Below are 25,069 nucleotides of genomic sequence, written 5' to 3' on the forward strand. Positions count from 1 at the left end.
CTTGCTGGCAAACAACTAAGTGATCTACCTGTCGCAATAACACCCCATAAGAACCTAACCATGATGTAGGGTTTAATTTTATATTGTGACCTAATGCTGCAAGTGCATGAACTATGCAAACACTTAGAGGAACAAGGTATCTGCTATGAGCATTGTGCATGTTGAGGCTTGCAAAACAATGAGATTGACACCAGAGCATTCATCCTTGCTTTTCAGAGGGATTTGCTTCCAGAAGTGGTCACTATCATGGTTTACTGCTGCAGTGGGAAGCTGTATTTCCCGTCCCCAACACAATACCTTAAATGCCGGTACTTTGGGCATATGTCTTTGCAGTATACATACATCCCAACTGGTGGAGATTGTGGTCAGGCAGCTTTCAAAGATTCACCATGTGTGCTACCACCTGCCTGTGTCAGTTGCAGGAATGAATACTCTCCCTGATTCCCAAATTGTGATACCCTAGTTAAGGAATGCAGAAACTGAAGATCATTGACTGCATCTCATATTCTGAAGCTCAAAGCAAATATGATCATTCATATCCTGTTTTCATGATACAAGACTTTTGTCCACGTTGGGACGTCAGTACCTGGCATACTTCCTCCCTCACAGTCGACCTTTGATAGTAGTGCAAATACAACCTCTGACAGAGTTCAGTGAATGAAGTCAGAATGGTCGACTGGGCAACACTGGCGACTCACAATGCTGCACCTGCATAGTGGCCGGTATTTACAACCTGCTCCCACCATAGTTCACGTGAGCATCGTGTGTGTTCCGTGTTAGACCTGTTGGATGAAGAGCTTGTTTAGTGCGTTGGTTCTGAACTGAGAACAGGACAATGAACGAGCAAAGGATCAATTTAAAGTTTTGTTTTAAGTTTGGTAAGACACTGAGAGAAATGCATGCAATGCTGGTACATGTGTATGGGGACCAAGCGCTGTCCATGATCACCCGTTTTTGGGGGGGGATCAAGCACTGTCCATGAAGTGTGTGTGTGTACAAGTGGTTCGCCTGTTTTTGGGGAGGCCGGGAAAGTGTTTCTGACAATCCCCGTCGTGGACTACTGGCGACCGCCCTCGGTGAAGAAAACATTGAGGAAGTGAGGACATTAATCAAGAATGACCATCGATTAACTGTGCACTGAAGATCGGAAACAGAGACTTCATTGGATTTTATCGAAACGGTGGATGGTACACCCAATTTCTTGAATCGTTTTTGTCACTGAGGATGAAACCTGATGTCTCCGGTATGACCGGCAAAGTATGGAATGACATTCTCAAAGACCCCCTTGTCGGAAAAATGTCAGCCAAAAATCACACCTCAAAATGATGCTTATCACCTTTTCCGGTAGTCAAGGCATTATCCACAAAGAATTTATACCTGAGGGAACAACACTTTACGCTGCATGGTATGTTGAAATTTTGACCCGTTCCGTGCAATGTCTACCCAGGGTACAACCCCAGTAAGCACAACAAGGTTCCTAGTTTTTTGTTCACAACGAGGCTCGCTCATGCAAAGCCAGTATCGTCAAACAGTTCCTGGCAAAAAAGGGGGTGGTGCAACTTGAACATCCACCATACTCGCCAGTTCTCAATCCTCCAGACTTCTTCCTATTCCCTCGACTCAAACTCACTTTGAAAGTACAGAGGTATGATGATATTCCTGACATCCAACGAAATGTGACATCGTGTTTGAACACCATTACAAAGGAAGACTTCATGCAAAGTTTCCAGGACATGTATCACAGAGGTCAGTGCTGCATAGTTATGGGAGGTGACTATTTCAAAGGACAGTAAGGTAACTGTAATTCATAGTTCATCTATGTTAATGTTATAGGACTATTCACCGAACTTTGTCAGATGTTGCAAATTAGACTGTGGGGATGACAAACCCTGGGCAACAGGCCTCACCTCTTGTGTTTCCTTTGGTATGCTCATCAGAAACCATTCCCACATCCAGCTGGAGGAACTGTGTCATTTGGTGTCAGCTGACTACGGGTCCCAGGGCTGCCCCCTCCTCTTCTGTTACTATACCCCCAGTAGATAAGTCCTCGCATGAGTCCCATCAGAAGGTGACCACAGAGGCACCCCCCCCCCTCCCCCTCCCCCCAACAAACACACACACACACACACACACACACACACACACACACACACACACACACACACACACACCCCCTTCCCTTCCCATGGTGTCGGACTCCAAGCTGATGACCGATAGTAATGTTTGTGGTCCTGGGGTGTAAGCTGTTCTAACAAGGATAGCTTTTACGTGATAATTCATCGATCTTACTGACATGTCTCTGTGAACAACAAATTTCCTTCTGTTACGTGATCTGTGTTCTCTCCAACGCATTTCACTGACAACCATTCTCCAACTCTTCAAGGTTACTGTGCATTGTGGCTGAGCTGTACTGTTCTCGAGGGGGTATCAAAAGAGTCTGTACATAGATTTGCACAGTTATTAGTGCGTGGATTACCTTCTATAATAGTTCGAAGTGATAGCAGTTTGACTATGAACATCCCAACCAATCACGTTTTATTTATTACCAGGCAGGCTGCACTTGAATACCTGGAAATGACCACCTTAATCCAACAACTCCCTCGCTCCACTTTCTTCCTACCTGGACATTTCAGTGCACACCACCCCTTGTGGGGAAGAACCGCATCATATGGTAGGGTCCCTTCATATTAACCAGCTTCTTTCTGATTTTGATCTGTCTTTCCTCAATGTTGGTACTCCTATTTACAACCATGGCATATTTTTGTCTATCAACTGTACAGTCTCTTCCCTCAGTCTTGTGGCTTTGCCCTAAGATGACCTGTAGGATAGAGATCACTTTCTGGTGATTCTGTCACTTTTGTGTCACCATCTGATGGGCCAGTTACCATGTTGTGCTCATTGAAGAGCCAGTTGGCATTTGCATACTTCTGCCGTGACCTTTGTCTCCTCCATTGTGTTGTATAGGAGTCGTGAGAGACATCTGACATGATCACCCATGCCTCAAGTAGTGCTGTTCTGCTTTCTGCAGGCCACCTCTGCTGTTGGCTGGTTCCAATGACCAAAGACATTGCAACAGTTAATCAGCAGATCTCTCTGCTGAGTGTTAAACTCTGGGTTAGTTACACCTGGGCTTGTATGTTGATAAAATTTGCATTTGGTGTAGCTCTCAATCTGTAGCTTCAGCTAAACGTCAACTCCATGGCATCATATTTCTGGTTACACCACACTTGGAACTCTTGTTTCACAGTCCCAGCTTTTGGGACTTCTCTTTCTTAAAACGGCTGACTTCGGCACCCTATCTTCATCAACTAAAGATTAGCTACATGTGTAGCCTTAACTCCCTCCACTTCCTTGCCCACAGTTCTTGTGGTGTGGATCATGCCGCTTGACTTCATTTTTTCTGTGCCATGGTGTCATCCCAACTGGACTATGGTTGTCAGATTTATGGTTCAACAGCACTTTTGGCTTTGAAGTCAATGATTTTACTCTTGTATTGGTCTCCAAATTTTGTATTTCATTTAACTTCCCATGACACATTACAGATTGCCCCATGATCAGATCTGAGTCATAAGTATTTTTACACTTCTGTTCTCAGGCAGTACAGTGTGTCAAAAAAATCAATTTTTGCCTCTATATGGCATTTATGAGAGCACTGTATTGCTTGATAACAGGCATATCAGCAAAATATCAGTACTTATTGAACTTAGATAAATTACTTAACTTCAGTTATATAAAAATTAGTAAAAGGAACTGCTTTATATTGGTAAAGGCAAAACTTAAATTTCAAACTGGTTCAAATTTGAATGCACGAGATGACCTTCAAAGAGACTCTGTACAAAAAGAATTTTTAACAGCTAATATTAAATGCATTATTAGTTGTACATAAAATTACAAAAATTAAGACTGAAAAGAGGATAATGGGGAACTAGGATATTGTTGTTGTTGTCTTCAGTCCTGAGACTGGTTTGATGCAGCTCTCCATGCTACTCTATCCTGTGCAAGCTGCTTCATCTCCCAGTATCTACTGCAACCTACATCCTTCTGAATCTGCTTAGTGTACTCATCTCTCGGTCTCCCTCTACGATTTTTACCCTCCACGCTGCCCTCCAATGCTAAATTTGTGATCCCTTGATGCCTCAAAACATGTCCTACCAACCGATCCCTTCTTCTAGTCAAGTTGTGCCACAAACTTCTCTTCTCCCCAATCCTATTCAATACCTCCTCATTAGTTACGTGATCTATCCACCTTATCTTCAGTATTTTTCTGTAGCACCACATTTCGAAAGCTTCTATTCTCTTCTTGTCCAAACTAGTTATCGTCCATGTTTCACTTCCATACATGGCTACACTCCAAACAAATATTTTCAGAAATGACTTCCTGACACTTAAATCTATATTCGATGTTAACAAATTTCTCTTCTTCAGAAACGCTTTCCTTGCCATTGCCAGTCTACATTTTATATCCTCTCTACTTCGACCATCATCAGTTATTTTACTTCCTAAATAGCAAAACTCCTTTACTACTTTAAGTGTCTCATTTCCTAGTCTAATTCCCTCAGCATCACCCGATTTAATTTGACTACATTCCATTATCCTCGTTTTGCTTTTGTTAATGTTCATCTTATATCCTCCTTTCAAGACACTGTCCATTCCGTTCAACTGCTCTTCCAAGTCCTTTGCCGTCTCTGACAGAATTACAATGTCATCGGCGAACCTCAAAGTTTTTACTTCATCTCCATGAATTTCAATACCTACTCCAAATTTTTCTTTTGTTTCCTTTACTGCTTGCTCAATATACAGATTGAATAACATCGGGGAGAGGCTACAACCCTGTCTCACTCCTTTCCCAACCACTGCTTCCCTTTCATGCCCCTCGACTCTTATGACTGCCATCTGGTTTCTGTACAAATTATAAATAGCCTTTCGCTCCCTGTATTTTACCCCTGCCACCTTTAGAATTTGAAAAAGAGTATTCCAGTCAACATTGTCAAAAGCTTTCTCTAAGTCTACAAATGCTAGAAACGTAGGTTTGCCTTTTCTTAATCTTTCTTCTAAGATAAGTCGTAAGGTCAGTATTGCCTCACGTGTTCCAACATTTCGACGGAATCCAAACTGATCCTCCCCGAGGTCTGCATCTACCAGTTTTTCCATTCGTCTGTAAAGAATTCGCGTTAGTATTTTGCAGCCGTGGCTTATTAAACTGATAGTTCGGTAATTTTCACATCTGTCAGCACCTGCTGTCTTTGGGATTGGAATTATTATATTCTTCTTGAAGTCTGAGGGTATTTCACCTGTCTCATACATCTTGCTCACCAGCTGGTAGAGTTTTGTCATGACTGGCTCTCCCAAGGCCGTCAGTAGTTCTAATGGAATGTTGTCTACTCCGGGGGCCTTGTTTCGACTCAGGTCTTTCAGTGCTCTGTCAAACTCTTCACGCAGTATCATATCTCCCATTTCGTCTTCATCTACATCCATTTCCATAATATTGTCCTCAAGTACATCGCCCTTGTATAAACCTTCTATATACTCCCTCCACCTTTCTGCCTTCCCTTCTTTGCTTAGAACTGGGCTGCCATCTGAGCTCTTGATATTCATACACATGGTTCTCCTTTCTCCAAAGGTCTCTTTAATTTTCCTGTAGGCAGTATCTATCTTACCCCTAGTGAGATAAGCTTCTACATCCTTACATTTGTCCTCTAGCCATCCCTGTTTTGCCATTTTGCACTTCCTGTCGATCTCATTTTTGAGACGTTTGTATTCCTTTTTGCCTGCTTCATTTACTGCATTTTTATATTTTCTCCTTTCATCAATTAAATTTAATATTTCTTCTGTTACCCAAGGATTTCTAGCAGCCCTCGTCTTTGTACCTACTTTATCCTCTGCTGCCTTCACTACTACATCCCTCAGAGCTACCCATTCTTCTTCTACTGTATTTCTTTCCCCTATTCCTGTCAATTGTTCCCTTATGCTCTCCCTGAAACTCTGTACAACCTCTGGTTCTTTCAGTTTATCCAGGTCCCATCTCCTTAATTTCCCACATTTTTGCAGTTTCTTCAGTTTTAATCTACAGGTCATAACCAACAGATTGTGGTCAGAGTCCACATCTGCCCCTGGAAATGTCTTACAACTTAAAACCTGGTTCCTAAATCTCTGTCTTACCATTATATAATCTATCTGATACCTTTTAGTATCTCCAGGGTTCTTCCACGTATACAACCTTCTTTCATGATTCTTAAACCAAGTGTTAGCTATGATTAAGTTGTGCTCTGTGCAAAATTCTACTAGGCGGCTTCCTCTTTCATTTCTTAGCCCCAATCCATATTCACCTATTATGTTTCCTTCTCTCCCTTTTCCTACACTCGAATTCCAGTCACCCATTACTATTAAATTTTCGTCTGCCTTCACTATCTGAATAATTTCTTTTATTTCATCGTACATTTCTTCAATTTCTTCATCATCTGCAGAGCTAGTTGGCATATAAACTTGTACTACTGTAGTAGGTGTGGGCTTCGTATCTATCTTGGCCACAATAATGCGTTCACTATGCTGTTTGTAGTAGCTTACCCGCATTCCTATTTTCCTATTCATTATTAAACCTACTCCTGCATTACCCCTATTTGATTTTGTGTTTATAACCCTGTAGTCACCTGACCAGAAGTCGTGTTCCTCCTGCCACCGAACTTCACTAATTCCCACTATATCTAACTTTAACCTATCCATTTCCCTTTTTAAATTTTCTAACCTACCTGCCCGATTAAGGGATCTGACATTCCACGCTCCGATCCGTAGAACGCCAGTTTTCTTTCTCCTGATAACGACATCCTCCTGAGTAGTCCCCGCCCGGAGATCCGAATGGGGGACTATTTTACCTCCGGAATATTTTACCCAAGAGGATGCCATCATCATTTAATCATACAGTAAAGCTGCATGTCCTCGGGAAAAATTACGGCTGTAGTTTCCCGTTGCTTTCAGCCGTTCGCAGTACCAGCACAGCAAGGCCGTTTTGGGTAATGTTGCAAGGCCAGATCAGTCAATCATCCAGACTGTTGCCCCTGCAACTACTGAAAAGGCTGCTGCCCCTCTTCAGGAACCACACGTTTGTCTGGCCTCTCAACAGATACCCCTCCGTTGTGGTTGCACCTACGGTACGGCCATCTGTATCGCTGAGGCACGCAAGCCTCCCCACCAACGGCAAGGTCCATGGTTCATGGGGGGAGGAACTAGGATATATATTATAATTAAGAAGGACCACTGCCATATACAACCCAGCAGCATGATAATTCTTGTAGCTACTACACTTTCACTACATTTACAGAATAATTTGACCTGTTGCATTATTGTGGAATTAGACTGGTCACAGTTGCCTTCAGTAGTCCCGTTGACAGTCTCCTCACTGAAGCCATGGTCTCAGCTCTTCAGTTCCACTGCTGCCGTCACTTGCCCACTTATGCAATCACCATCCAACAATTTTCTTATCACTCAACTTTTCAAATTCTTTTTGCATACAAGGGGAATCAACTTCTGACACTCGCCTCTGGTGGCATTACCAGTTGCGATGTGCCAAGGCTGCTGGGATCTGTGCATCCTGCCTCCCCCTTCCCCTTCCATTTGGTTAATACCTAGATCATAAATTAGGACTGATTGTTTCACGGACCTAAAGTTCATTGCCCCATTACATTTTGGCCTCTGCTTCTGAGTTCTTCAGTGTTGTCAGGGTGTTTACCCTCATTTGCACTGATCCTATCAAACCACAGAGAGGACGTTGTAGGTTTTTACATCTTCCACATGTCAGCAACATCATTTGCCGTTGAGAATGTGTAGTGTTATTATGATGGAATTGTAGCCATTAACATAGCTCTACATTTTATTAAACAGACCTCCCTCAGCTGTATTCAGGCTATTGATTGATGTCACTCTTGTCTCACTGTGGTATCTGATATTCATGGTCTTCTCTCTTACCTTGAATCATACTGTGTGCTTAGTTGTCTTCCTCTCTATCCCAAGTCTTTGGATATCCCACGGAGTGAACTGGCCAACAGGTTGGCTACAGGAGTGGCAAATAGGTTGGCTACTGGAGCACTTACATGCCCAACATTTGCTTTGATAGTCCCAGATGCAGACTTGAGGGCACAAATGGAACATATCTCCGTGCAGAGATGGAGCAACATCTAATGGGCTTCTGTCTCCTCTAAACTCTGCACTATCAAGGAGACAACTGCTGTATAGCATTGTGTCCCTCGGTCCCTCCCCCCATCCCCTGGAGTAATCAACTTTTGTATGTTGTCTCCACATTGGTCACACCAGATTAACCTACAGTTTTATCTTGTGAGATGAGCCAATCTCATATTGTAGTTGTGGCACTTCAGACATTAGCTCACATTCTGGTGGATTTCTCTCCCCTTCTGACTGTCCATGGGCATGGTAACCATTGTCTTTCAGATTGTTTGCCTCTAATGTTAGTGGATGATGTATGGACAGTTGACATAGCTCTTTGTATTCTCTGAGAGTGTTTTTTTTTTTTTCTCCATGGATACAATATTGTAAACTGCTTTTGGGGAAGGGGCGGGGCAGTTGGAATGGGGCCATCTCTGCTGCATGCTGGGTCTGGGGGACTCTAAATTATATTTCCTCTGCCAGCTGCCTCTTTTATCCCCCCTTTACTGTATTTTTATTGCTCATCAGTGTGGTTATCCCTTTGCTGCAGCCTATTTTATGTTTTTGGGATAGCACTCCGATGAAGAAGAGACCTAAAGAATTCCTTACCTTGATACTAGCTGATAACAAAAGAACTGTTGAACAGGTTTTGATGCTTTCATCCAAATAGTAGGCACTGTTTCCATCTTTAACACTTTGACTATAATGGATAGGGCATGGGGAGGGCTATGGGAGGGACAGGCCCCGTGACCTCACTCTTGAGTCCCCTTAACCCCCTAACCAGCCAACCAACCTTCTGCATGATGTAGACTAAATGGATGTTCAAAAATAATGTTTGTGATTATAAATTCCAATCATGAAATGCAAAGAGATCTTATGTAATGTCATTCATTTTATCTTGTTCATATCTGAGAGGTGACCCAGGCCAACAAAATTGATGCAAGACTATACTGGCAACTGTGAGTAAATAGCAGGAAATAAAACTAATACTGGAAATGCAAAGTCAGTTACTGATTAGTGTGTTATAGTGTCTTCCTGCGAAATCCCCGTTGTGTTCACAGCTTGATGTGTAGTATAGTCTGAGGCATACGTTTGTTCCAGATTTGCCACACTTCTTATTATAAATAACTAGAACTGGGACTTAAATTAAGAAAAGATTTATCACATAATAAACAAATATCTGATGAATATTATGCTACATATTATGTACACATATCATTCATGAATTATGTAAAATGCAGTTGGTTTTCTTTGATTTATTAAAGTTCTCTGCATAATTAACAGTTTAATTCTTTAAATTTAATCACAGCATTTCCGTGGGCGAAGGAGGAATTGTTACTCTGTAGCAGTGCGATATGTCCACAGAGCTTTAGTGTATGCTACAAAAGGAAGACGGTTAAAGAAGGCTGATGCTGCTCAGGTAAACATTGTTATTTTATCATTGTTACATTGTATTGTATTCAACATTTTTTATTTGTAGAAATTTGAATTTCTGCGTAGTTTGATTTTTATCACTTTTATCCATGCAACATTTTGCTCCTATAAATGCCGAGAAACAGCAGTGTTGAAGATAAGAGTCAAATGATAATGATAGAGTCCATGCTGAATCTTTTATACATTTGAATTAGATGCTTTGTGCTTGGTTTTCTTAGTGTAGTTTGTTAATCATGGCTGTGTGTGAATTTCAATCCCTTGGTTGTATCTTTGAATACTACTTCCGGGTCGACCAAAGCGTCCGAACCCACCCGTTTGCTTTGACCCGCAACATAAGGCTGTTGTGGTGTGTGATGTCACGACGGTGCGGAGTTTGGTTTGTGAGTGTGGCGTGTTTGTAGGTTTCGTCGTGTTGCGGTTTGTGGTGCCATCTGGTGGTGTGTTTAGGGATTTCGTGTTGTGTAGTGTAATGGGTTCAGTTTGGTCTTACTGATTGTAGTGGCTGGTTCACGTTTTGGCTGTGTTTCGAGCAGAGTTGGTTTCAGTGGGTTAACTATTTAGTGGTTTTGCGCGAAAGTTATTGTAGTGCTGTTCGCTGTAGGTCGTATGATAATGTGAGTAAATGTGATCAAATTTCTACAGCTTTTTGGGTTGATTGCAGAGGTGGTCAAGTATGCTGTCTATCGGAAGGAAATGGCATTGGCAAAAGTTCCGGCGTCTCGGACCAGGGACAGTTATATGTGGTGATGCCTTAGGGATAACCTATGGCACTCCATACGTCACGGTTCCTGGTTTGAGAAGTCTAGGTTGGGCATGCGCGAGATTGTGCTGTTGACATATTACTTTTGTTATAGATCCTCTCAAAGTTTATGTGCGCATGAGACTGGCATGAGTGAGAGGAGTGTGCTTGACTGGTTTTCGTTTTACTGTGAAGTATGTTCTGAGTTTATTAAGTACAGGGGTAAGTTGGGTGGGCCTGGGGTTGTCGAGAAGGTGGACGAGTCGCACTTTGGGAAAAGGAAGTATGGCAGGGCTTAGTCTGTGGTTGGTCTCTGGGTGTGGGGGGGCTGTTGTACCGGGGGGAGGGGGGGGGGTTGTTCGAAATGTGTTTTCAGGGTGGTGGAGGAGCGGTCTAAGATGGAATTAGTAGGGTTAATTGAGGAGTTTAGAGAACCGGGTTCCACTGTAGTTTCAGATATTTTTTCTTCTTATCGGGGGTTGGGTGAGAGGGGGTACAATCATTTGGTTGTTAACCATAGTTTAGAGTTTAAAAATTATGAGACGGGGCTTGTACCGAATACTATAGAGTGGATGAGGGAGCCCGTTAAGTCAGTTCTTTGGAGGGGGAAGAGGTGCTCCTCCAACCTTCAGTCTCATTTAGATGAGTACTGTCGGCAGAAGAGCATCGCTGAGGGCTATTGTTGTTTTCAGTTTTTTTTTAAAGGGCTATTAGTAAGACGTACAGGCCGAAGGTGGTTAGTTCGGGTGGGGGGTGGGTGGTTTCGGCCCAGGGGGGGGGCCTTAGTTATTGGTACTGTTTGTGAGGGGGGGGTGTTGGTTTGTGATTTACTTGGGGAGGATCTATTTTGTTGCAGTTTTTGTTGAGTTGTAGTGTGTGATTGAGATTTTTTAAATTTTGTGTTTGGTTTTTGTTTATGGGTATTTTATTTTGGGGTGAGGGGGTAAGTTGGGTGGGGGTGGGGGGGTTGTGTCTTTCTTTTGGTTGTGTATTTTTTCGTTTGTGTGTGTGTGTGTGTGTGTGTGTGTGTGTGTGTGTGAGAGAGAGAGAGAGAGAGAGAGAGAGATTGTGGTGGACGACCTAGGTTGCGGTGCTGGAACTTTGTTGTGGAAAGTTTTTATTTTTCTTGTTCTTAGTGTATTTGTTGGGTGTTGGGGTCGAGGGAAGTGTTCCATTACAATGCATGGTTGTGGCTGTGGGTGTTCCAGTATGGGGAGTTGCTGTTGAGCTATATAGGTCAAGGGTAGTGTTCAGTTCCAATTTGTGGGATTGGGAGCTGCTGTTCAGCCCGGCCCACATGCAACGATCTGTCTGCGCAGACATTGGTGCAGATGTTTGTACATGCAAAAGATCGCTGCAAATGTGGTGTGTTCACACGACACAAACCCCAGTCTATGACTTGACCGCCACCTGTCGGTGTAGAAAAGAAATATCAGTGGCAAGCGACTACGCTCCCCGTAAATGTCAAAAATTTAATTCAGTTATTTTGAAATATAGAAATGGAGGAAGTTCTGTTGTGGTCTGTGTTCGCAACTTGTGTTACAAGGAACATTCAGACCAACCACAGGAAACAGGGAAGGCGGTCAAAATGGTGTAGACAGTGGTTGCTAAAGCGAAAGCAGTTTTCTCATGTAAATTTACTGCGAGAGTTGCAGGGCGAACCTAAAACATGGACAAGTATATTCGTGTTTCTTTTTATAACAGCAGTTAATTTTCTATTATGTTTGCACACAAATATATTCTTTTGAATAAACTTTTGATAAACGTATGTGAAATATATTGTTTTACATTACCTTGTATTCCATTTCCTCGCACATTGACAGTCCAATTTCATCTTCAATTGTACTCCTTCTTGGTCTTGGTGTTTCTTGATCACTAAGAAAGCCAAGCAGATCAAAATACCATAACATTGCTGGTATACTAGATCTACAGCTACACCAGATCTTCTAGATTTCGGAACTTTGGATAACTCTTTTCGGTAAACAGTTCGCAACGATTTTTTTTTTCCTTCCCCGAGGCATCAACTGCCCAAAATTTTTCAATTAGAACATTGTATGCTGCTGTCTTCTTGTCTCGGTTACTATATTCTTTGCTTTTATTCCACAAACATGGGTGGTTTCTATATATTTCAATGAATTCACTTACAAACTCTCGAGAACACTGACGAGTATCAGCCATTTTTAATGTCCTGTGTGCACAAATACAAACTCTAGACTGAGCAAACTGCTGATTCGCGCCAGATTTGCGGCGGTCTCCTGTCCACGCGCTCCAACTTGTCTGCGCAGATGTGGTTTGGACCCACAGATTTGAGAGGTTTCGCTCCAACTCCAACTTCCAGGTTTGCACACACCTCAGGTTGGTGCAAATCTTCTGTCCACACACAACGATCTGTCTGCGCAAATGTGGTGTGCGCAGACAGATCGTTGCGTGTGGACGGGCCTTTTAGCTATATAGGTCATGGGAAGGGTTAGATTCCAATTTGTGGTTGTGGCTGTGCGTGGTCCGGTGTTGATACTTGCTGTTGAGCTATGTAGGTCAAGGGAAGTGTTTGATTCCAATTTGTGGGGTCGGGAGCTGTTATTGAGCTATATAGGTCAAGGGAAGTGGTCGAATCCAATTTGTGGGATCGCAAGCTGCTGTTGAGCTATATAGGTCAAGGGAAGTGTCAGATTCCAGAGGATATTGTGTTTAGTGGAATTTGGGAGTTTTGTGTTGTCGGTTTTTTTTCATCATTTTGTGTGGTTCGGTATGGGGGTGAGTGTGTGTCTAAATTTGTTTATAAAGTTTATATTTACTTTGTCCCCACCTAAAAACCCCCAATTTCCCACACTTGTCCCGTTAGTGTCATTTGGTCTTTTGTGGAACGTGTGTGTGTGTGTGTGTTGGTTTTTCGATGTATTTTCATGTTTATCATGTTTACCTGATTACGTCATAGGTGCCATATTGGAGTCGTGGTGTATGGTTGTTTCCGCCATATTTGTGCGTTATGGATCAAAGCAGACGGGTGGAATGGGATGCTTCTGTATTTTTTACTTCCTTCACTAAACAAAATCAATATGAAGATACATTTAATCACGAATTATATTGGGATTGTGACTGAGTTGCAAAATATACTAAAGCATAATTTATACTGAAAATTGTAATGGATTCATCGCTTAAGCACTACGGCTAATATTGAAATTTTTTGTGTGTTACCTATTACTTTTCACTTCACCCACTAGATGGAAATTAGTTGATTTTTGACTACTGCTCCTAGTTTTACAACTGGATTTAGTTTACCATTGTTGTTTCTTTGAACAATCTCAACAAAACGTGCAATTGTGCAGATGCTCAGAGAGCAAATGTTGAAATGTACTCATGTTACTGCACAGATGATGATATGGTGCTATACATTTATAGGGAAAATCAACAACTGCAAGCTGCTTCAGTAAAATATACTGGACAATAAATTAAAGTTGGTGGCAATATAGTCACATTGTTACACACAGGAGTTAATTGTCAATTAATATAAAAACAGTTACTTTGAAAAGAAAAGGAAAATGCTGCACTTCTGAAACTTTTAGCCTGCTGTTTTAATTACTGCTTCACACTAGGCATTTATGTAACTTTACTGGTTTCTAGAGAATGCTGTCAGCATTCTGTATGCTGTGAAATTTAAAACCTGTTAAGTGGAATTATCCTGATAAATTATAGACAGAGTAGATAATAATGTGTCATTTTGCCTTGTTTGTGAATACTGAATTTCCATTTATGTGGTGGACGTTTGTCTCCAGAGTATAATACTTTGTTCTGTTATGTGGAACATGTCCAAATACTCTATATGAAAATTACTTTTACATCTAGTTTTGGGATTGTGAATTTCATAGTCTAGTATTGGGATTGTGAATTTCATAGTTCATTCCAGATTGACACTGTTGACCATGTATACTGTTAAGTAGTAAACGTATTCGGTATTAGTTTTAGAACTGTAAGATCTGATGTGAAGAGACTTCTGTTGAATGATGGTTATTGGATTTGCATAATTGTGTTACTGCAACTTCCAGTTCAGTAAAATACATCTTTTTTACTGTGGAGCATCTCAGAAGAGTGTGCCATCATACTTTTAAGTATGCTAGCAATCCCATCTGCAAGTAAACACACTGATGGAGATTTTTAAGTTCAGCAAACAGAACTGATCTGTTTGGTTTACTTAAATCCATGTTATGTCGCAGCCTGTTCGTTATCCCACTTAGATGCTTAGGAAATTTGTATACGGTGTTTCAAGTAGTGTGTCGCTGAACATCTGAAAGTAATTTTTTATGTCTCGAGTTGCATAATTTTGCATATGAAAATTTTAGGATTAAGCCATTTGCTGAGACCCCAATGTTGTTATGTTTGTATTATCATGTAACTTTTTAATACTGTTGCATGATAAATTATTATGTAGTGTATAACAGATATTTTCACAGTGAGTGCCTTTTTGTACAATTTGACAAAAATTTTGTTCTGCCACAACCTAATGTGGGCCATTGAACTGCCTTATGCCAATGTAAAAGAAATGTGACATAGTGAGAGAGGTGTTGCTATTATGGAGACCATATTTTGAGAGGTAAGAAGACATATTCAGTTTGCAAGAGTACATATTCAGTGTATTGACACTGCAAAATATACGTGCCCCCAATTATGAAAAGTGAAGTTGAGACACCTTATAGCTTCAACAGTGGCCAGAAGATTTGACTATATGAGGAAAGTCGGCCAAGTGAAGTCAGTAGTTTGGCCCTTGAGAACAACCTTGTTGCTGATGAGCGCCAGGGCGAGCACACGATTTTGCCATTATCATGCTGGGGGCTATGGTTTTAGTATCAAACTTCCCTATTCAGTATTCCATGGCTCGAAGTGGACTGGCAGCCAGAATGTAGCTGCCATTCATCCGCCATGGTGAGTGGTCTTGGCATTTGATACTATCCTGCTGATAGTGTGTGGCACAGACTAAACAGGCCGTTGCCAAGACACACCCGTTGCTGATAGCTTGCTGAGCTCTGCAGCTCACTACGCTATTTAAGATTAAATGGCCTCCCCTCCATTGGTGACGATACATTTATACCTTTCATGAATAAAAGTCTATTTCAGTCAGGGGTATCTTAATAGCAGTCCACTGCTCACTTTGTTACCACCACCATTCTTGACCTACATCCAGACAAAGGAACCGGGCCTCATCCTGATCGTCACACAGCTATTTCCTCTGTCACTGGTGGGGTCACTACATGGCCCCCCAACAATTTTTTGAACTGTTGTTTAAAGTTAAGAACAGGTGCTGTACCAGCCAGAATACTTTTCCTATTGTGCTCGTAAATTGGAGTGCTGTAACCAATGAAATGATAGCTTTATGTAACCAGTGATAGATAAGAAAAGACAGTGTTTTAAGCACCATACTTGGTATCATTATTGCCCAGTTTTCTTGTTCTGTGATATTTCGTGGAATACAGGCAATAAGAAAATAAGTGGAGCACCTAGAAGGGGAAGAGTAAGTGAAATGCAGCTGCATGTATTTAGAGGTTATTTGATTTTATTTCAGTGATAACTAACTGAAGGGAAATGAACAATGAAATTGCCAGTATGAACACTTGACTGGTCTTTTGTCAGGAGGACACTGCACTCTCTTGGTCCTGAATACTTGCAAATATTCAGTTGAGAAGTTGTCATAAAGCCATTTTATCACCTCCTAACGTAAGTTACCACATAACATGTCCGACTGGCCCTCAGTGCACTGGACATTGGAACCAGGATGGTTGCATACGCTTTCTTTCAAGGACAATTGGGGGATCTAGCTGGTGAAGGGAGTACCTTAATGTCAGTCATGCAGTTCATAGAGACATGCCATGTGTGGATAAGTGTTCTTCTGTTGAAGGATACTACCAGACACTGCCACTAGTAGTCTGTGGCCACCAATTTGGTGTAATTGTTTCCTGAATCATTGCCAAAAAGTGAGCTTAAATGATATCCATTGGCTACAGTACTCATTAATTGGGGTTCTCAATTATTACTGTTTTAGATTAAGAGTATTGTTATTCAAGATGACAGCATTATTTTTGGTGTCATTTCTGTCAATAAGGGTTGTAGAATGGATTTATTTTCAGCTTGCTCGAAGTGATACGATTATTTACTTATTCTTCAATTCACAGCTATGGGAACAACGTGTAACAGCTGCATGTGAAGAACTTGGTTTCCGGTATCCTCTGCTAAGGGAGGCATTGGCTCGAATGAATATACTACTCAATAGAAAAACGCTTGCAGATTTGGCTGTGTGGGAACCTCGGACATTTAAAGTAAGCTTATGCTACAGTTATTTCTGTATTTAGTGTAAAATATAATTTCATTTTCAAATGTTTTACAGTCCAACCCGAGCCATTATTTTGTCAGCTAAAAATAATGAAAAGTGAGAAAATTGGTGGGATTGTGAAAGTGGAATAAATGGTAATTACTTATTAATTTTCTGTTCTGACTCAAATCATTGATGCTCAGAAGACAACACAACTGAAGACTGGCCACTACGTCATCCTCTGCCATACAGAACATTCTGGTGTGGTGTCAAGGAGCATTGTGTCAGCACACCTGTCTCCTGGTTGTTGTCAGGTTTTCTGACCTTGGAGCAGTTACTTATTATTAAAGTAGTCCCTCAGTTGGCATAAAGATGCTGACTGGACTTCTTTCCAATCGTTCCATTGAGGAAAAATTCCTGATTTCCTGGCGTAACCAGGAATGGAACTAGTATCCTTCACTTGGCAATCCCACGATGGCCACTCAGCTGTGCAGATGGACTGTTCATTATTCTACATCTCTTTATTTTATTTGAATAAGAGTCCACCCAACAATTTTCTTACTTCCATGTGAAAGAACGTTTCGGTTGAGGATAAGTGTGCATTGTACTTCTATGTAAAATTCTGCTCTACTACAGTCATGTGTGTAGTTCTTGAATGTGTTCAGTGTCATCCAGCATTGTAGAAACTGAAGCTCTTTTGTGATTGAAAATTCATTAAAATGCCCTAGTGTCAGTTTTCTTAATGACGACAGATGACTGATGGACTGATGATGCTGAATCAGCATTTCAGTGAAAAAAGCGATCTCACTGAGGAAGTAGTAAGCAAAACATTTCCTCAGAGGTAAATGTTATAAAATTTTCTCTATAAGTAGTAAATCAGATTTGCATGATGCTCTCTTTTCAGAAGAAATGCATAGTGTGTAGGCATTCGGCAAATCAGTAACAGTGCATCGTGAATGAGCTGCCCCAAACTATTGCAGTGTTTCTTTCTTTTCCTTTGCTTCAGTCCCACTCTCTCATTATACCTTTCCTCTGATGTGGTACGTAAGACAGTTTTTTTTTTGTTTGTTTGTTTGTTTGTTTGTTTGTTGACAAACTAGTTTGTCAGTTGGTTGCTGATTACAATTACTTACTTTTCTCAGACTTTTTTTCCTCAATCATTTTCAGTAATTCACTTTTGTCCCAGTCCTGGGTTTAATCTTCATCATTTTATAATTTTTATAGTAGTGCAAATCTTGCTGGGAAGGTGTCCCAATCTGTTGTCAATTCCATTCACTGTGCAATCATATCTATTGTGCGTGTGGACCAAATTAGGAACAGAAAACCTAACCAGATATCCAACCATTGTAAGGGAAGGGAGTTGTAAGGTACCCACACAATTGTAGCCCCATGGCAATTCATAGAATGCGTGATTGGTGCCAGAGGTGAAGACTCCCTGTGTAAGCTAAAGAGTATGTGCAAATTTCCAATCTGGAGTGCAATGACTCATGGCAATCACTACACTGCTAGGCAGCCACTGCTGTGGTGGGGAGGTACCCATGGGGAGAGTCCCAGGTCAGAGTGGGTGGCGTCATGCCCGATAATCCAAAATTAAGACAATCAACCTATCTTACACTGGTGGCTACATTACCCCAGCAACTCCTGATAGTTTTTGGCCAGCCCACTTCTCCCACCACACTGTATATTACTACTTTTGTTGAGTAGTACTTTAAACATGAGGAAACTATACTCAGTGAACACATTGGAACTTGGACAAGTTAAAAATATAAGGAATCAAATTTCCACGCATGATTTGATAGGGTAAATTGTGGCACACTCTTCTTTATTCACAGTAGTGTAAATTCTTTTATTATCTTATATTACTCATAGGTGTATCTCTTAAATCTTTTGTTTTTGTACACTGGTTAATGAACTGTGTAAGTAATGAGTTGTTCTGTGGCCAAGTAACTTTGATCTACAGGTGCCCACAAAGATTTTGAAGATTTATGAATAAAAGTAGCCATCTGTGATAAATGACTGGCAGGGTCTCCTGACCTTTCTAATGTGTCGGAAAAAAATAGAATGCCAAATGGCATGTGTGTTGTAGAAAATAAGTCTAAGATGGAATAATGATGCTATGGAAAGGATAGGTTGCTGCTCATAACGTAGTGAAGGCTTCATATTGCAGACAGGCACAACAAAAAAGAATACTATAAATCCCATGCATTCATACATCTACTTATCGACACTATCTGGTGTTCTGTTATAGTACCTGTGTGTGTGTGTGTGTGTGTGTGTGTGTGTGTGTGTGTGTCGCATTGCTATTGTTGAATGTATGAGTGTTCTACTTCTGAGTAAGAAATTTGTCCAAAAGCACAAATAGTTCTTAAATTTTCTAATATTTTTTTGTGTTGTGCCTGTGCTTGACTCAACGCCTCTGTGTGGTGAGTAGCAACCTATACTTCCCATGTTGTTATTAATGTGTTAGTTAAATTCATTGTGGAGCCCTTCAAATATCACGCTATTGGAGGCATGATGGGAGCATTAGTAGTAAGATGGTGACTCCTCTGAAGACATGCTTGATGGGGTATTCAGATTTTCAGTTGCAAACATGTGAAATTAGCAGGCACTTATCTCAACATAAAGTGTGGAGATATGTGAATGAGACAGAATTTTATTAGTAATTCGTCAAAACTCACTGTACTATGCCATAGCTGCCCATACACTAAGACTCTGCCAGTTAGTGTCATTTTGATAAATAAAATGATGTAAGAGATTCAGCAGGGTAATGATTCTCAATTTCTGGAGAATATAAAATTAGTTATCGCTCTGTGCTTCATATTTACTGTATGCTACAATACCACAGTATTTATGGTACCAGAGTACCAAAGTGACTTACTTTCAAAGTGAAAAAACACATTCCAAATGAAAACATAAAAAAAATTGAGCATCTCTCAGTTTCAAGTGTCTCACATTGTACATTTTTCTGATAAGTGCCACGTAACTACCCCAAAAAGGAACTAGGCGACAAGAAGTTTGGGAAAATTCTTCTTTTCCATGTGGATATGTAAAATTTGTAAATTGTCAGCAGTGGGGCATTAATTTTCATTTCAAATTCGTTGAAAAGTGATATGTTATTATTCATGTTGTAGATATTCATTGAAGAAATAAATGATCAATGTTATTTTCTGACAAATTGTTTTATGTACAAAACAGTCAAATCTTGCTTAGTAACTGGTATGAAAATATTTCATTCTTTTGAAATTCAGAAACACCATATTGTGTATTAGCTTCAGTTAAAACCATCATATGAAAACATATAATAATATTATGAAAAGGAAAGTTACTACTTACAAAAATTCTGAGTCGCAGATAAGCACAATAAAACGACTGTCACAAATAAGCTTTTCGTCGACCATTGAGGCCTTCATCAACAATAAAACACACACACACACACACACACACACACACACACACACACACACACACACACTTACTCACAATTGCAGTTTCAGGCAACTATGAAAACATGTACATCACTTAGGACTGGTTACATTCACTATTATTGAACAGCAGGTGTCATCTTTTTCTGTGTTACAGTGGATGGAGCATAATTTTGCTTCTATTAAACTTGGTGCAGTTTGAAACAAAGTTAAAAAATTGCAAGAATCTAGGTTGTTTATTGCACTTTGAATCTGAGACTGGAATCCGCTTTTTCACCTGAAGTTGTAGTTAGTTAAGCATTACAAGAATCTTTAAGGTAAAATGCCATTGAACACGTAACAGTTTTTATTTTGTTTCTTACTACAATTCTGTAATAAACTATTAGCAGTGAGCAAGACTACTTATTGCAGAATTTCAAACATGGTGTTCGGATATATGAGCAGAGGTATAAATATCACACTGTGTTTGATTATTAATATGTGAAGGAAAAAAAGTTTCAGTGTTTGTGTCCATGAAAAGTATGTTGGTGGTTGGCAAATGTTTAAAAACAGTGTGACCAGGAAACATAGCACAGCATCAAGGCTGTGTCCTACCAATGTACAAAAGAAATCACAAATAATATTTAAGATGATTGATGCCTTGGCTTCTTATTGTAAACAGGGCCTCAAAGCACTTTTCGTCTGTAGCTTATTCTTATTTTCTTTCACTTTCCACATATTTCATTGTCTAGTTGGAGAGACTGTCAAAGGAAGTAACTTTGTATTAAAATGTTTTTGTTAATTGCCTAACATTTCACAAATATTAAGAGGGGCAGCAAACAAATAAAAATCAATGTGGAATGTAGCAAAAAGAAATAAACAGACATGTTAAGTAAAGATGACATTGTTGTAAAAGATGATCAACATGTTTCTCAGAAATCTTTAGTAAATTACATAAATGACTATGCAATATTTAAAAAACTTGTTTGAAAATAAGTTAACCTTACATATTTAAAAAAAAAAAAAACTAATTGTATATATTGGAGGTTAACACTCACAGCATGACATGGATGTCAGAATACAAAATAAAGATATTGAGAGGGTAGCTGTCACAAAATTATTAGGTGTGTGTGTAAATGAAAATTTAGACTGGGAAGCCCATGAAATTAGTGGTGTGTGTAGTAGGTGGTGTAGCAGAATTGTTTACTTTGCTTACATGCATTCTGTTATTACCTATGGCCTCACCTTCTGGAGTTGTAATAAGACACAAATGATAATCCAATTCACTCTGCAAATATGAACTATTAGAATAATTACTAACAGTTCAAGGCTAACACCCTCCAAACAGTTATTTCGACATCTAAATATTCTACCCTTACCATGCTGTTATGTCCAAAAATGGTTAATTAATATATAAAAAAAGGTACATAGAAAATTTTAAAACTAATTCATTTGATTATTACAGTGCAAGAATGTGCAATGGCAGCCATATAAAAAAAGAGTAAATGTAGGGTTTGGCTTAAAAACAAACAAACATTCAAGGTGCTAGATTGTACAACCAACTTCCAGCACAAATAAAGAAGAAATTGTCTTCTTTTAAGAAAGTGTTCAGATTTTTAATAACCAGCTATAATAGTGTAGAAGAATACCTGCAATAACCTTGTAGTAAATAATTTTTCATGTAACTCATCAGTCACACATTATGAAACTGTTTGCCATGATGTGAATGAGTATTTCAAACAGAAGTGTTAGAACTGTTGTGTATTTGTATGTAATTGTCAACTGTGTATGCCATGTAAAATATCTTTTTTGTACATTTATATAAGAAATCAAAGTTATATGTGTAATTTTGAATGAGATTTTGTGTAGGGTACTATGCACTGTACATCATGTTTTTAGTATCAGCATTATTATTATTATTATTATTACTGTTAACATTTTTATTCTATATATTTTCTGATGAAACTCAGTACAGTGTACATTGTCTCTGGATGTATACTTCTACCACCACTCCTCCTGCTAGTGCTAGTACAAGGAACAGGTTACGATCTAAAACTTCCTGGCAGATTACAACTGTGCCAGACCAAGATGTGAGATTGGAACCTTTACATTTCGTGGGCAAGTGCTCTGCCGACTGAGCTACCCAAGCACGACTCACGACCTGTCCTCACAGTTTTACTTCTGCAAGTACCTCATCTCCTACCTTCCAAAAAGCTGTGAGGACAGATTGTGAGCAATGCTTGTGAAGCCCATTTGGTAGAGCACTTGCCTGTGAAATGCAGGTCCCAAGTTAAAGTCTTGGTCTGGCACACAGTTTTAATTTGCCAGGCAGGTTCATATCAGTGCACACTCTGCTGCAGAGTGAAAATTTCAGTGATGTTAAGAGTTGTTCCTTGCATATCTAATTTGAAAAGTGTGCAATGTATTTCTGTGTGTAAATGTACATGTTCTGTTTGCAGTCGTTGGTGAATCTGTCCTGGAAAAAGGCATCAGAGGATGGGCTGGCTGGGGTAGCAGATCTTGGATCTCCTCCTGCTGGAGTTATCACGAGGGGCATGCTCAAATAGTGTTTAATTTGTGCATCATAGTAGCTGGCCAGTTCTTTACAATGAAGAGAACTGTTTAATCACATCTGGTGCATCACCAGACATTCTTGTTGTTTGTATTATTTCTTGTTTAACAATAAAACAGTTTAAATAAGATTTTAATTACTTTTATGTATCTCACAAATAAGTAGCCAACTGTTATTTCTTCATCACTTCTACTTTGCTGTGGTGAAATCCAGATGTGAACTGTGGAGGAATGGTGTCCGTCGCCATAGCCTTTTGGACAACAGTAAATGTAGCAGTTGCTCTGGTGTTTATTCACTTCATATATCCTGACCAGTGCTTTAAAAAAACAACATAAGTTTTGTTCAGTTCATCACTTCTTTAAGCTTTGAGAAGCTATGGGAAGTCCAGTATCAGAATCATAAAATGAGGTTGTACACATGTAAGAAATCAGAACACACCTGTATGATTCGGTCTGTTGATGTAAACATAAGGCCAAGGTTTTGAAATCAGATTTTAAACTGGAAGGGTTTCTAGGGGCACATGTGAAATCTGACCATGATTTAGATTAAAACTGAAGAAATTGTAGAAAAATAGAAAATTAAGGAGATGACTATAGAAATCATAGGATAATACAAGAGTTATTGAATTTTATTGATGAAAATAGAAAATGTAAAAATTGCACAAAACAAAGCATACAAAAGAAATACAAACATTTGAAAATATTGACAGAAAGTGCAAAATGGCTAAGGAGCAATGGCTGGAGGACAGTTGCAAGGCTGTAGAAGAATGGATAGCTAAGAGAATAATATATGCTGCCTATAGGAAGAAGAGAAGCAGCTGTACAAATATCAGAACGTTGAAAGACAGGGCAATAGTTTGCACATAAAGTAAAGTCGAAAGCTGAAGGAAGTGTAAAGAAGGGCTATTGTAAGGCAAAGACAATAAATAGAAAAAGATGAGGAGACATGATAATTGAAGAAGTACTTGACAGAGCACTGAAAAACTTAACTTGAAGTTAGGTCCCTGGTGTGGACGAGATTCTCTAAGAATTATTGAGATCATTGGTAGGTTCAGTCATGACAAAACCATTCCACCTGGTTTGCAAAATACATGTCGGTCAAAATATTTTGATTTCAAGAAGAATGTGACAATTCCAGTTCCAAAGAAGGCAGGTTTTGCAAGGTGTGAATATTACTGAACTCATACTAGCAACTCGAGGTTGCACATAACGTGTATATACAGAAGAATGACCTTGGATAAGATAAGTTTGCTTTCTGGAGATATGTAGGAACATGTGAGGCAGTACTGACCTTAAGAGTTATCTTAGAAGATGGGGTGCATAAATGCAAACCTTTGTTTGCAGCATTTGTAATAGGGATAAAATACAGGAAGTGAAAGGTTAGCTAAAATATACTCGGGAACCAAACTGCTGTTAAGAGTTGACGGGCATGAAATGAAAGCAGCAATTGAAAAATGGAGTGAGATAGGGTTGTAGTCCATACCCATACTATTCGGTGTGCACATTGCGCAAACAATAAAGGAAATTAAGGAGAAATTTGAAAAAAGGAATTTTAAGTTCAGGGAGAAGAAATAAAAGTTTTACGGTTTGTTGATGACAACATAATTCTGTCAGAGAAGGCGAAAAACTTGGAAGAGCCCTTGGATAGTGCAGTAGATGGCTTTTGCTACTTGGGAAACAAAATAACTGATGATGGTACATGTAGAGACGACCCAAAATGCAGATTGGCAACAGCAGTAATAACATTTCTGATAAATGATTTGTTAACAACAAATATAAATTTCTGAAGCTATTGCTTGTAGTGTAGCCTTATACAGAAGTGAAAGATGGGGCAATATGTAGCGGTTTGCCTACTTTTATTTCTTTGTGTGTTGTCCTCCGTGTCAATATACTGCGTTGCTACACTGGCTGAAAAATGGGTTCTGGAAGTACAACATTGACTACTTTAAATGATGTAGCAGACAGGTGCACATTTCCGTTTCACAGTACTTTACTTTTGGTGTTCACAACCCCACAATAATACACAATTATATATGACCAGTGCACTATTGTTTTAACTTTCCATAAGCCTCATTAATAGTTTGTAGGCGAACATCCACATACTGCTAAATAGTTTACTACTGTACATCTACGAGTAGTAAAAACCTAACCACACGGTTCTTGAAGAATAACAAGGTATGCATGGAACAGACACTGTCATTGTTTGAACACATGGCCTAATTGTGTTACACTTATTTCACGGATGCATTGTTGTTGATTTAAACAATACAGGTTTCTCGCCTGAAACTCAGCTGTGGACTGACTGACTCAGGACCAAAATTCGGGGCCTAATACATCCTCACAATAATAGGTGCCGAAACTATACGCTGTTCGAAGGTAAATTTACAGTAATTGCAATTAAAACTTAACTCATCAAATTCACTGAATACATCCAAAAATTGGTTCTTTTTAACAGTGTCTTCTACTGCAAGA

The 25,069-nt window shown here is 39.7% G+C and overlaps 1 protein-coding gene across 1 annotated transcript in view; it reads left to right on the top strand.

The window, feature by feature from the left end:
* Positions 1–22,728, top strand: part of LOC126342040 (39S ribosomal protein L20, mitochondrial) — a 28,381-nt gene extending 5,653 nt beyond the window's left edge. Inside the window, exons 2-4 of the mRNA XM_050001822.1 lie at positions 9,464–9,574; positions 16,489–16,632; positions 22,486–22,728. Coding sequence (XP_049857779.1) covers positions 9,464–9,574; positions 16,489–16,632; positions 22,486–22,593 — 363 coding nt within the window. The 3' untranslated portion in view covers positions 22,594–22,728. The remainder of the gene's footprint in view (positions 1–9,463; positions 9,575–16,488; positions 16,633–22,485) is intronic.
* The last annotated feature ends 2,341 nt before the right edge of the window (positions 22,729–25,069 follow it).

Source organism: Schistocerca gregaria, chromosome 1, assembly GCF_023897955.1.
Source record: "Schistocerca gregaria isolate iqSchGreg1 chromosome 1, iqSchGreg1.2, whole genome shotgun sequence".
Classification (NCBI taxonomy): Eukaryota; Metazoa; Arthropoda; class Insecta; order Orthoptera; family Acrididae; genus Schistocerca; species Schistocerca gregaria.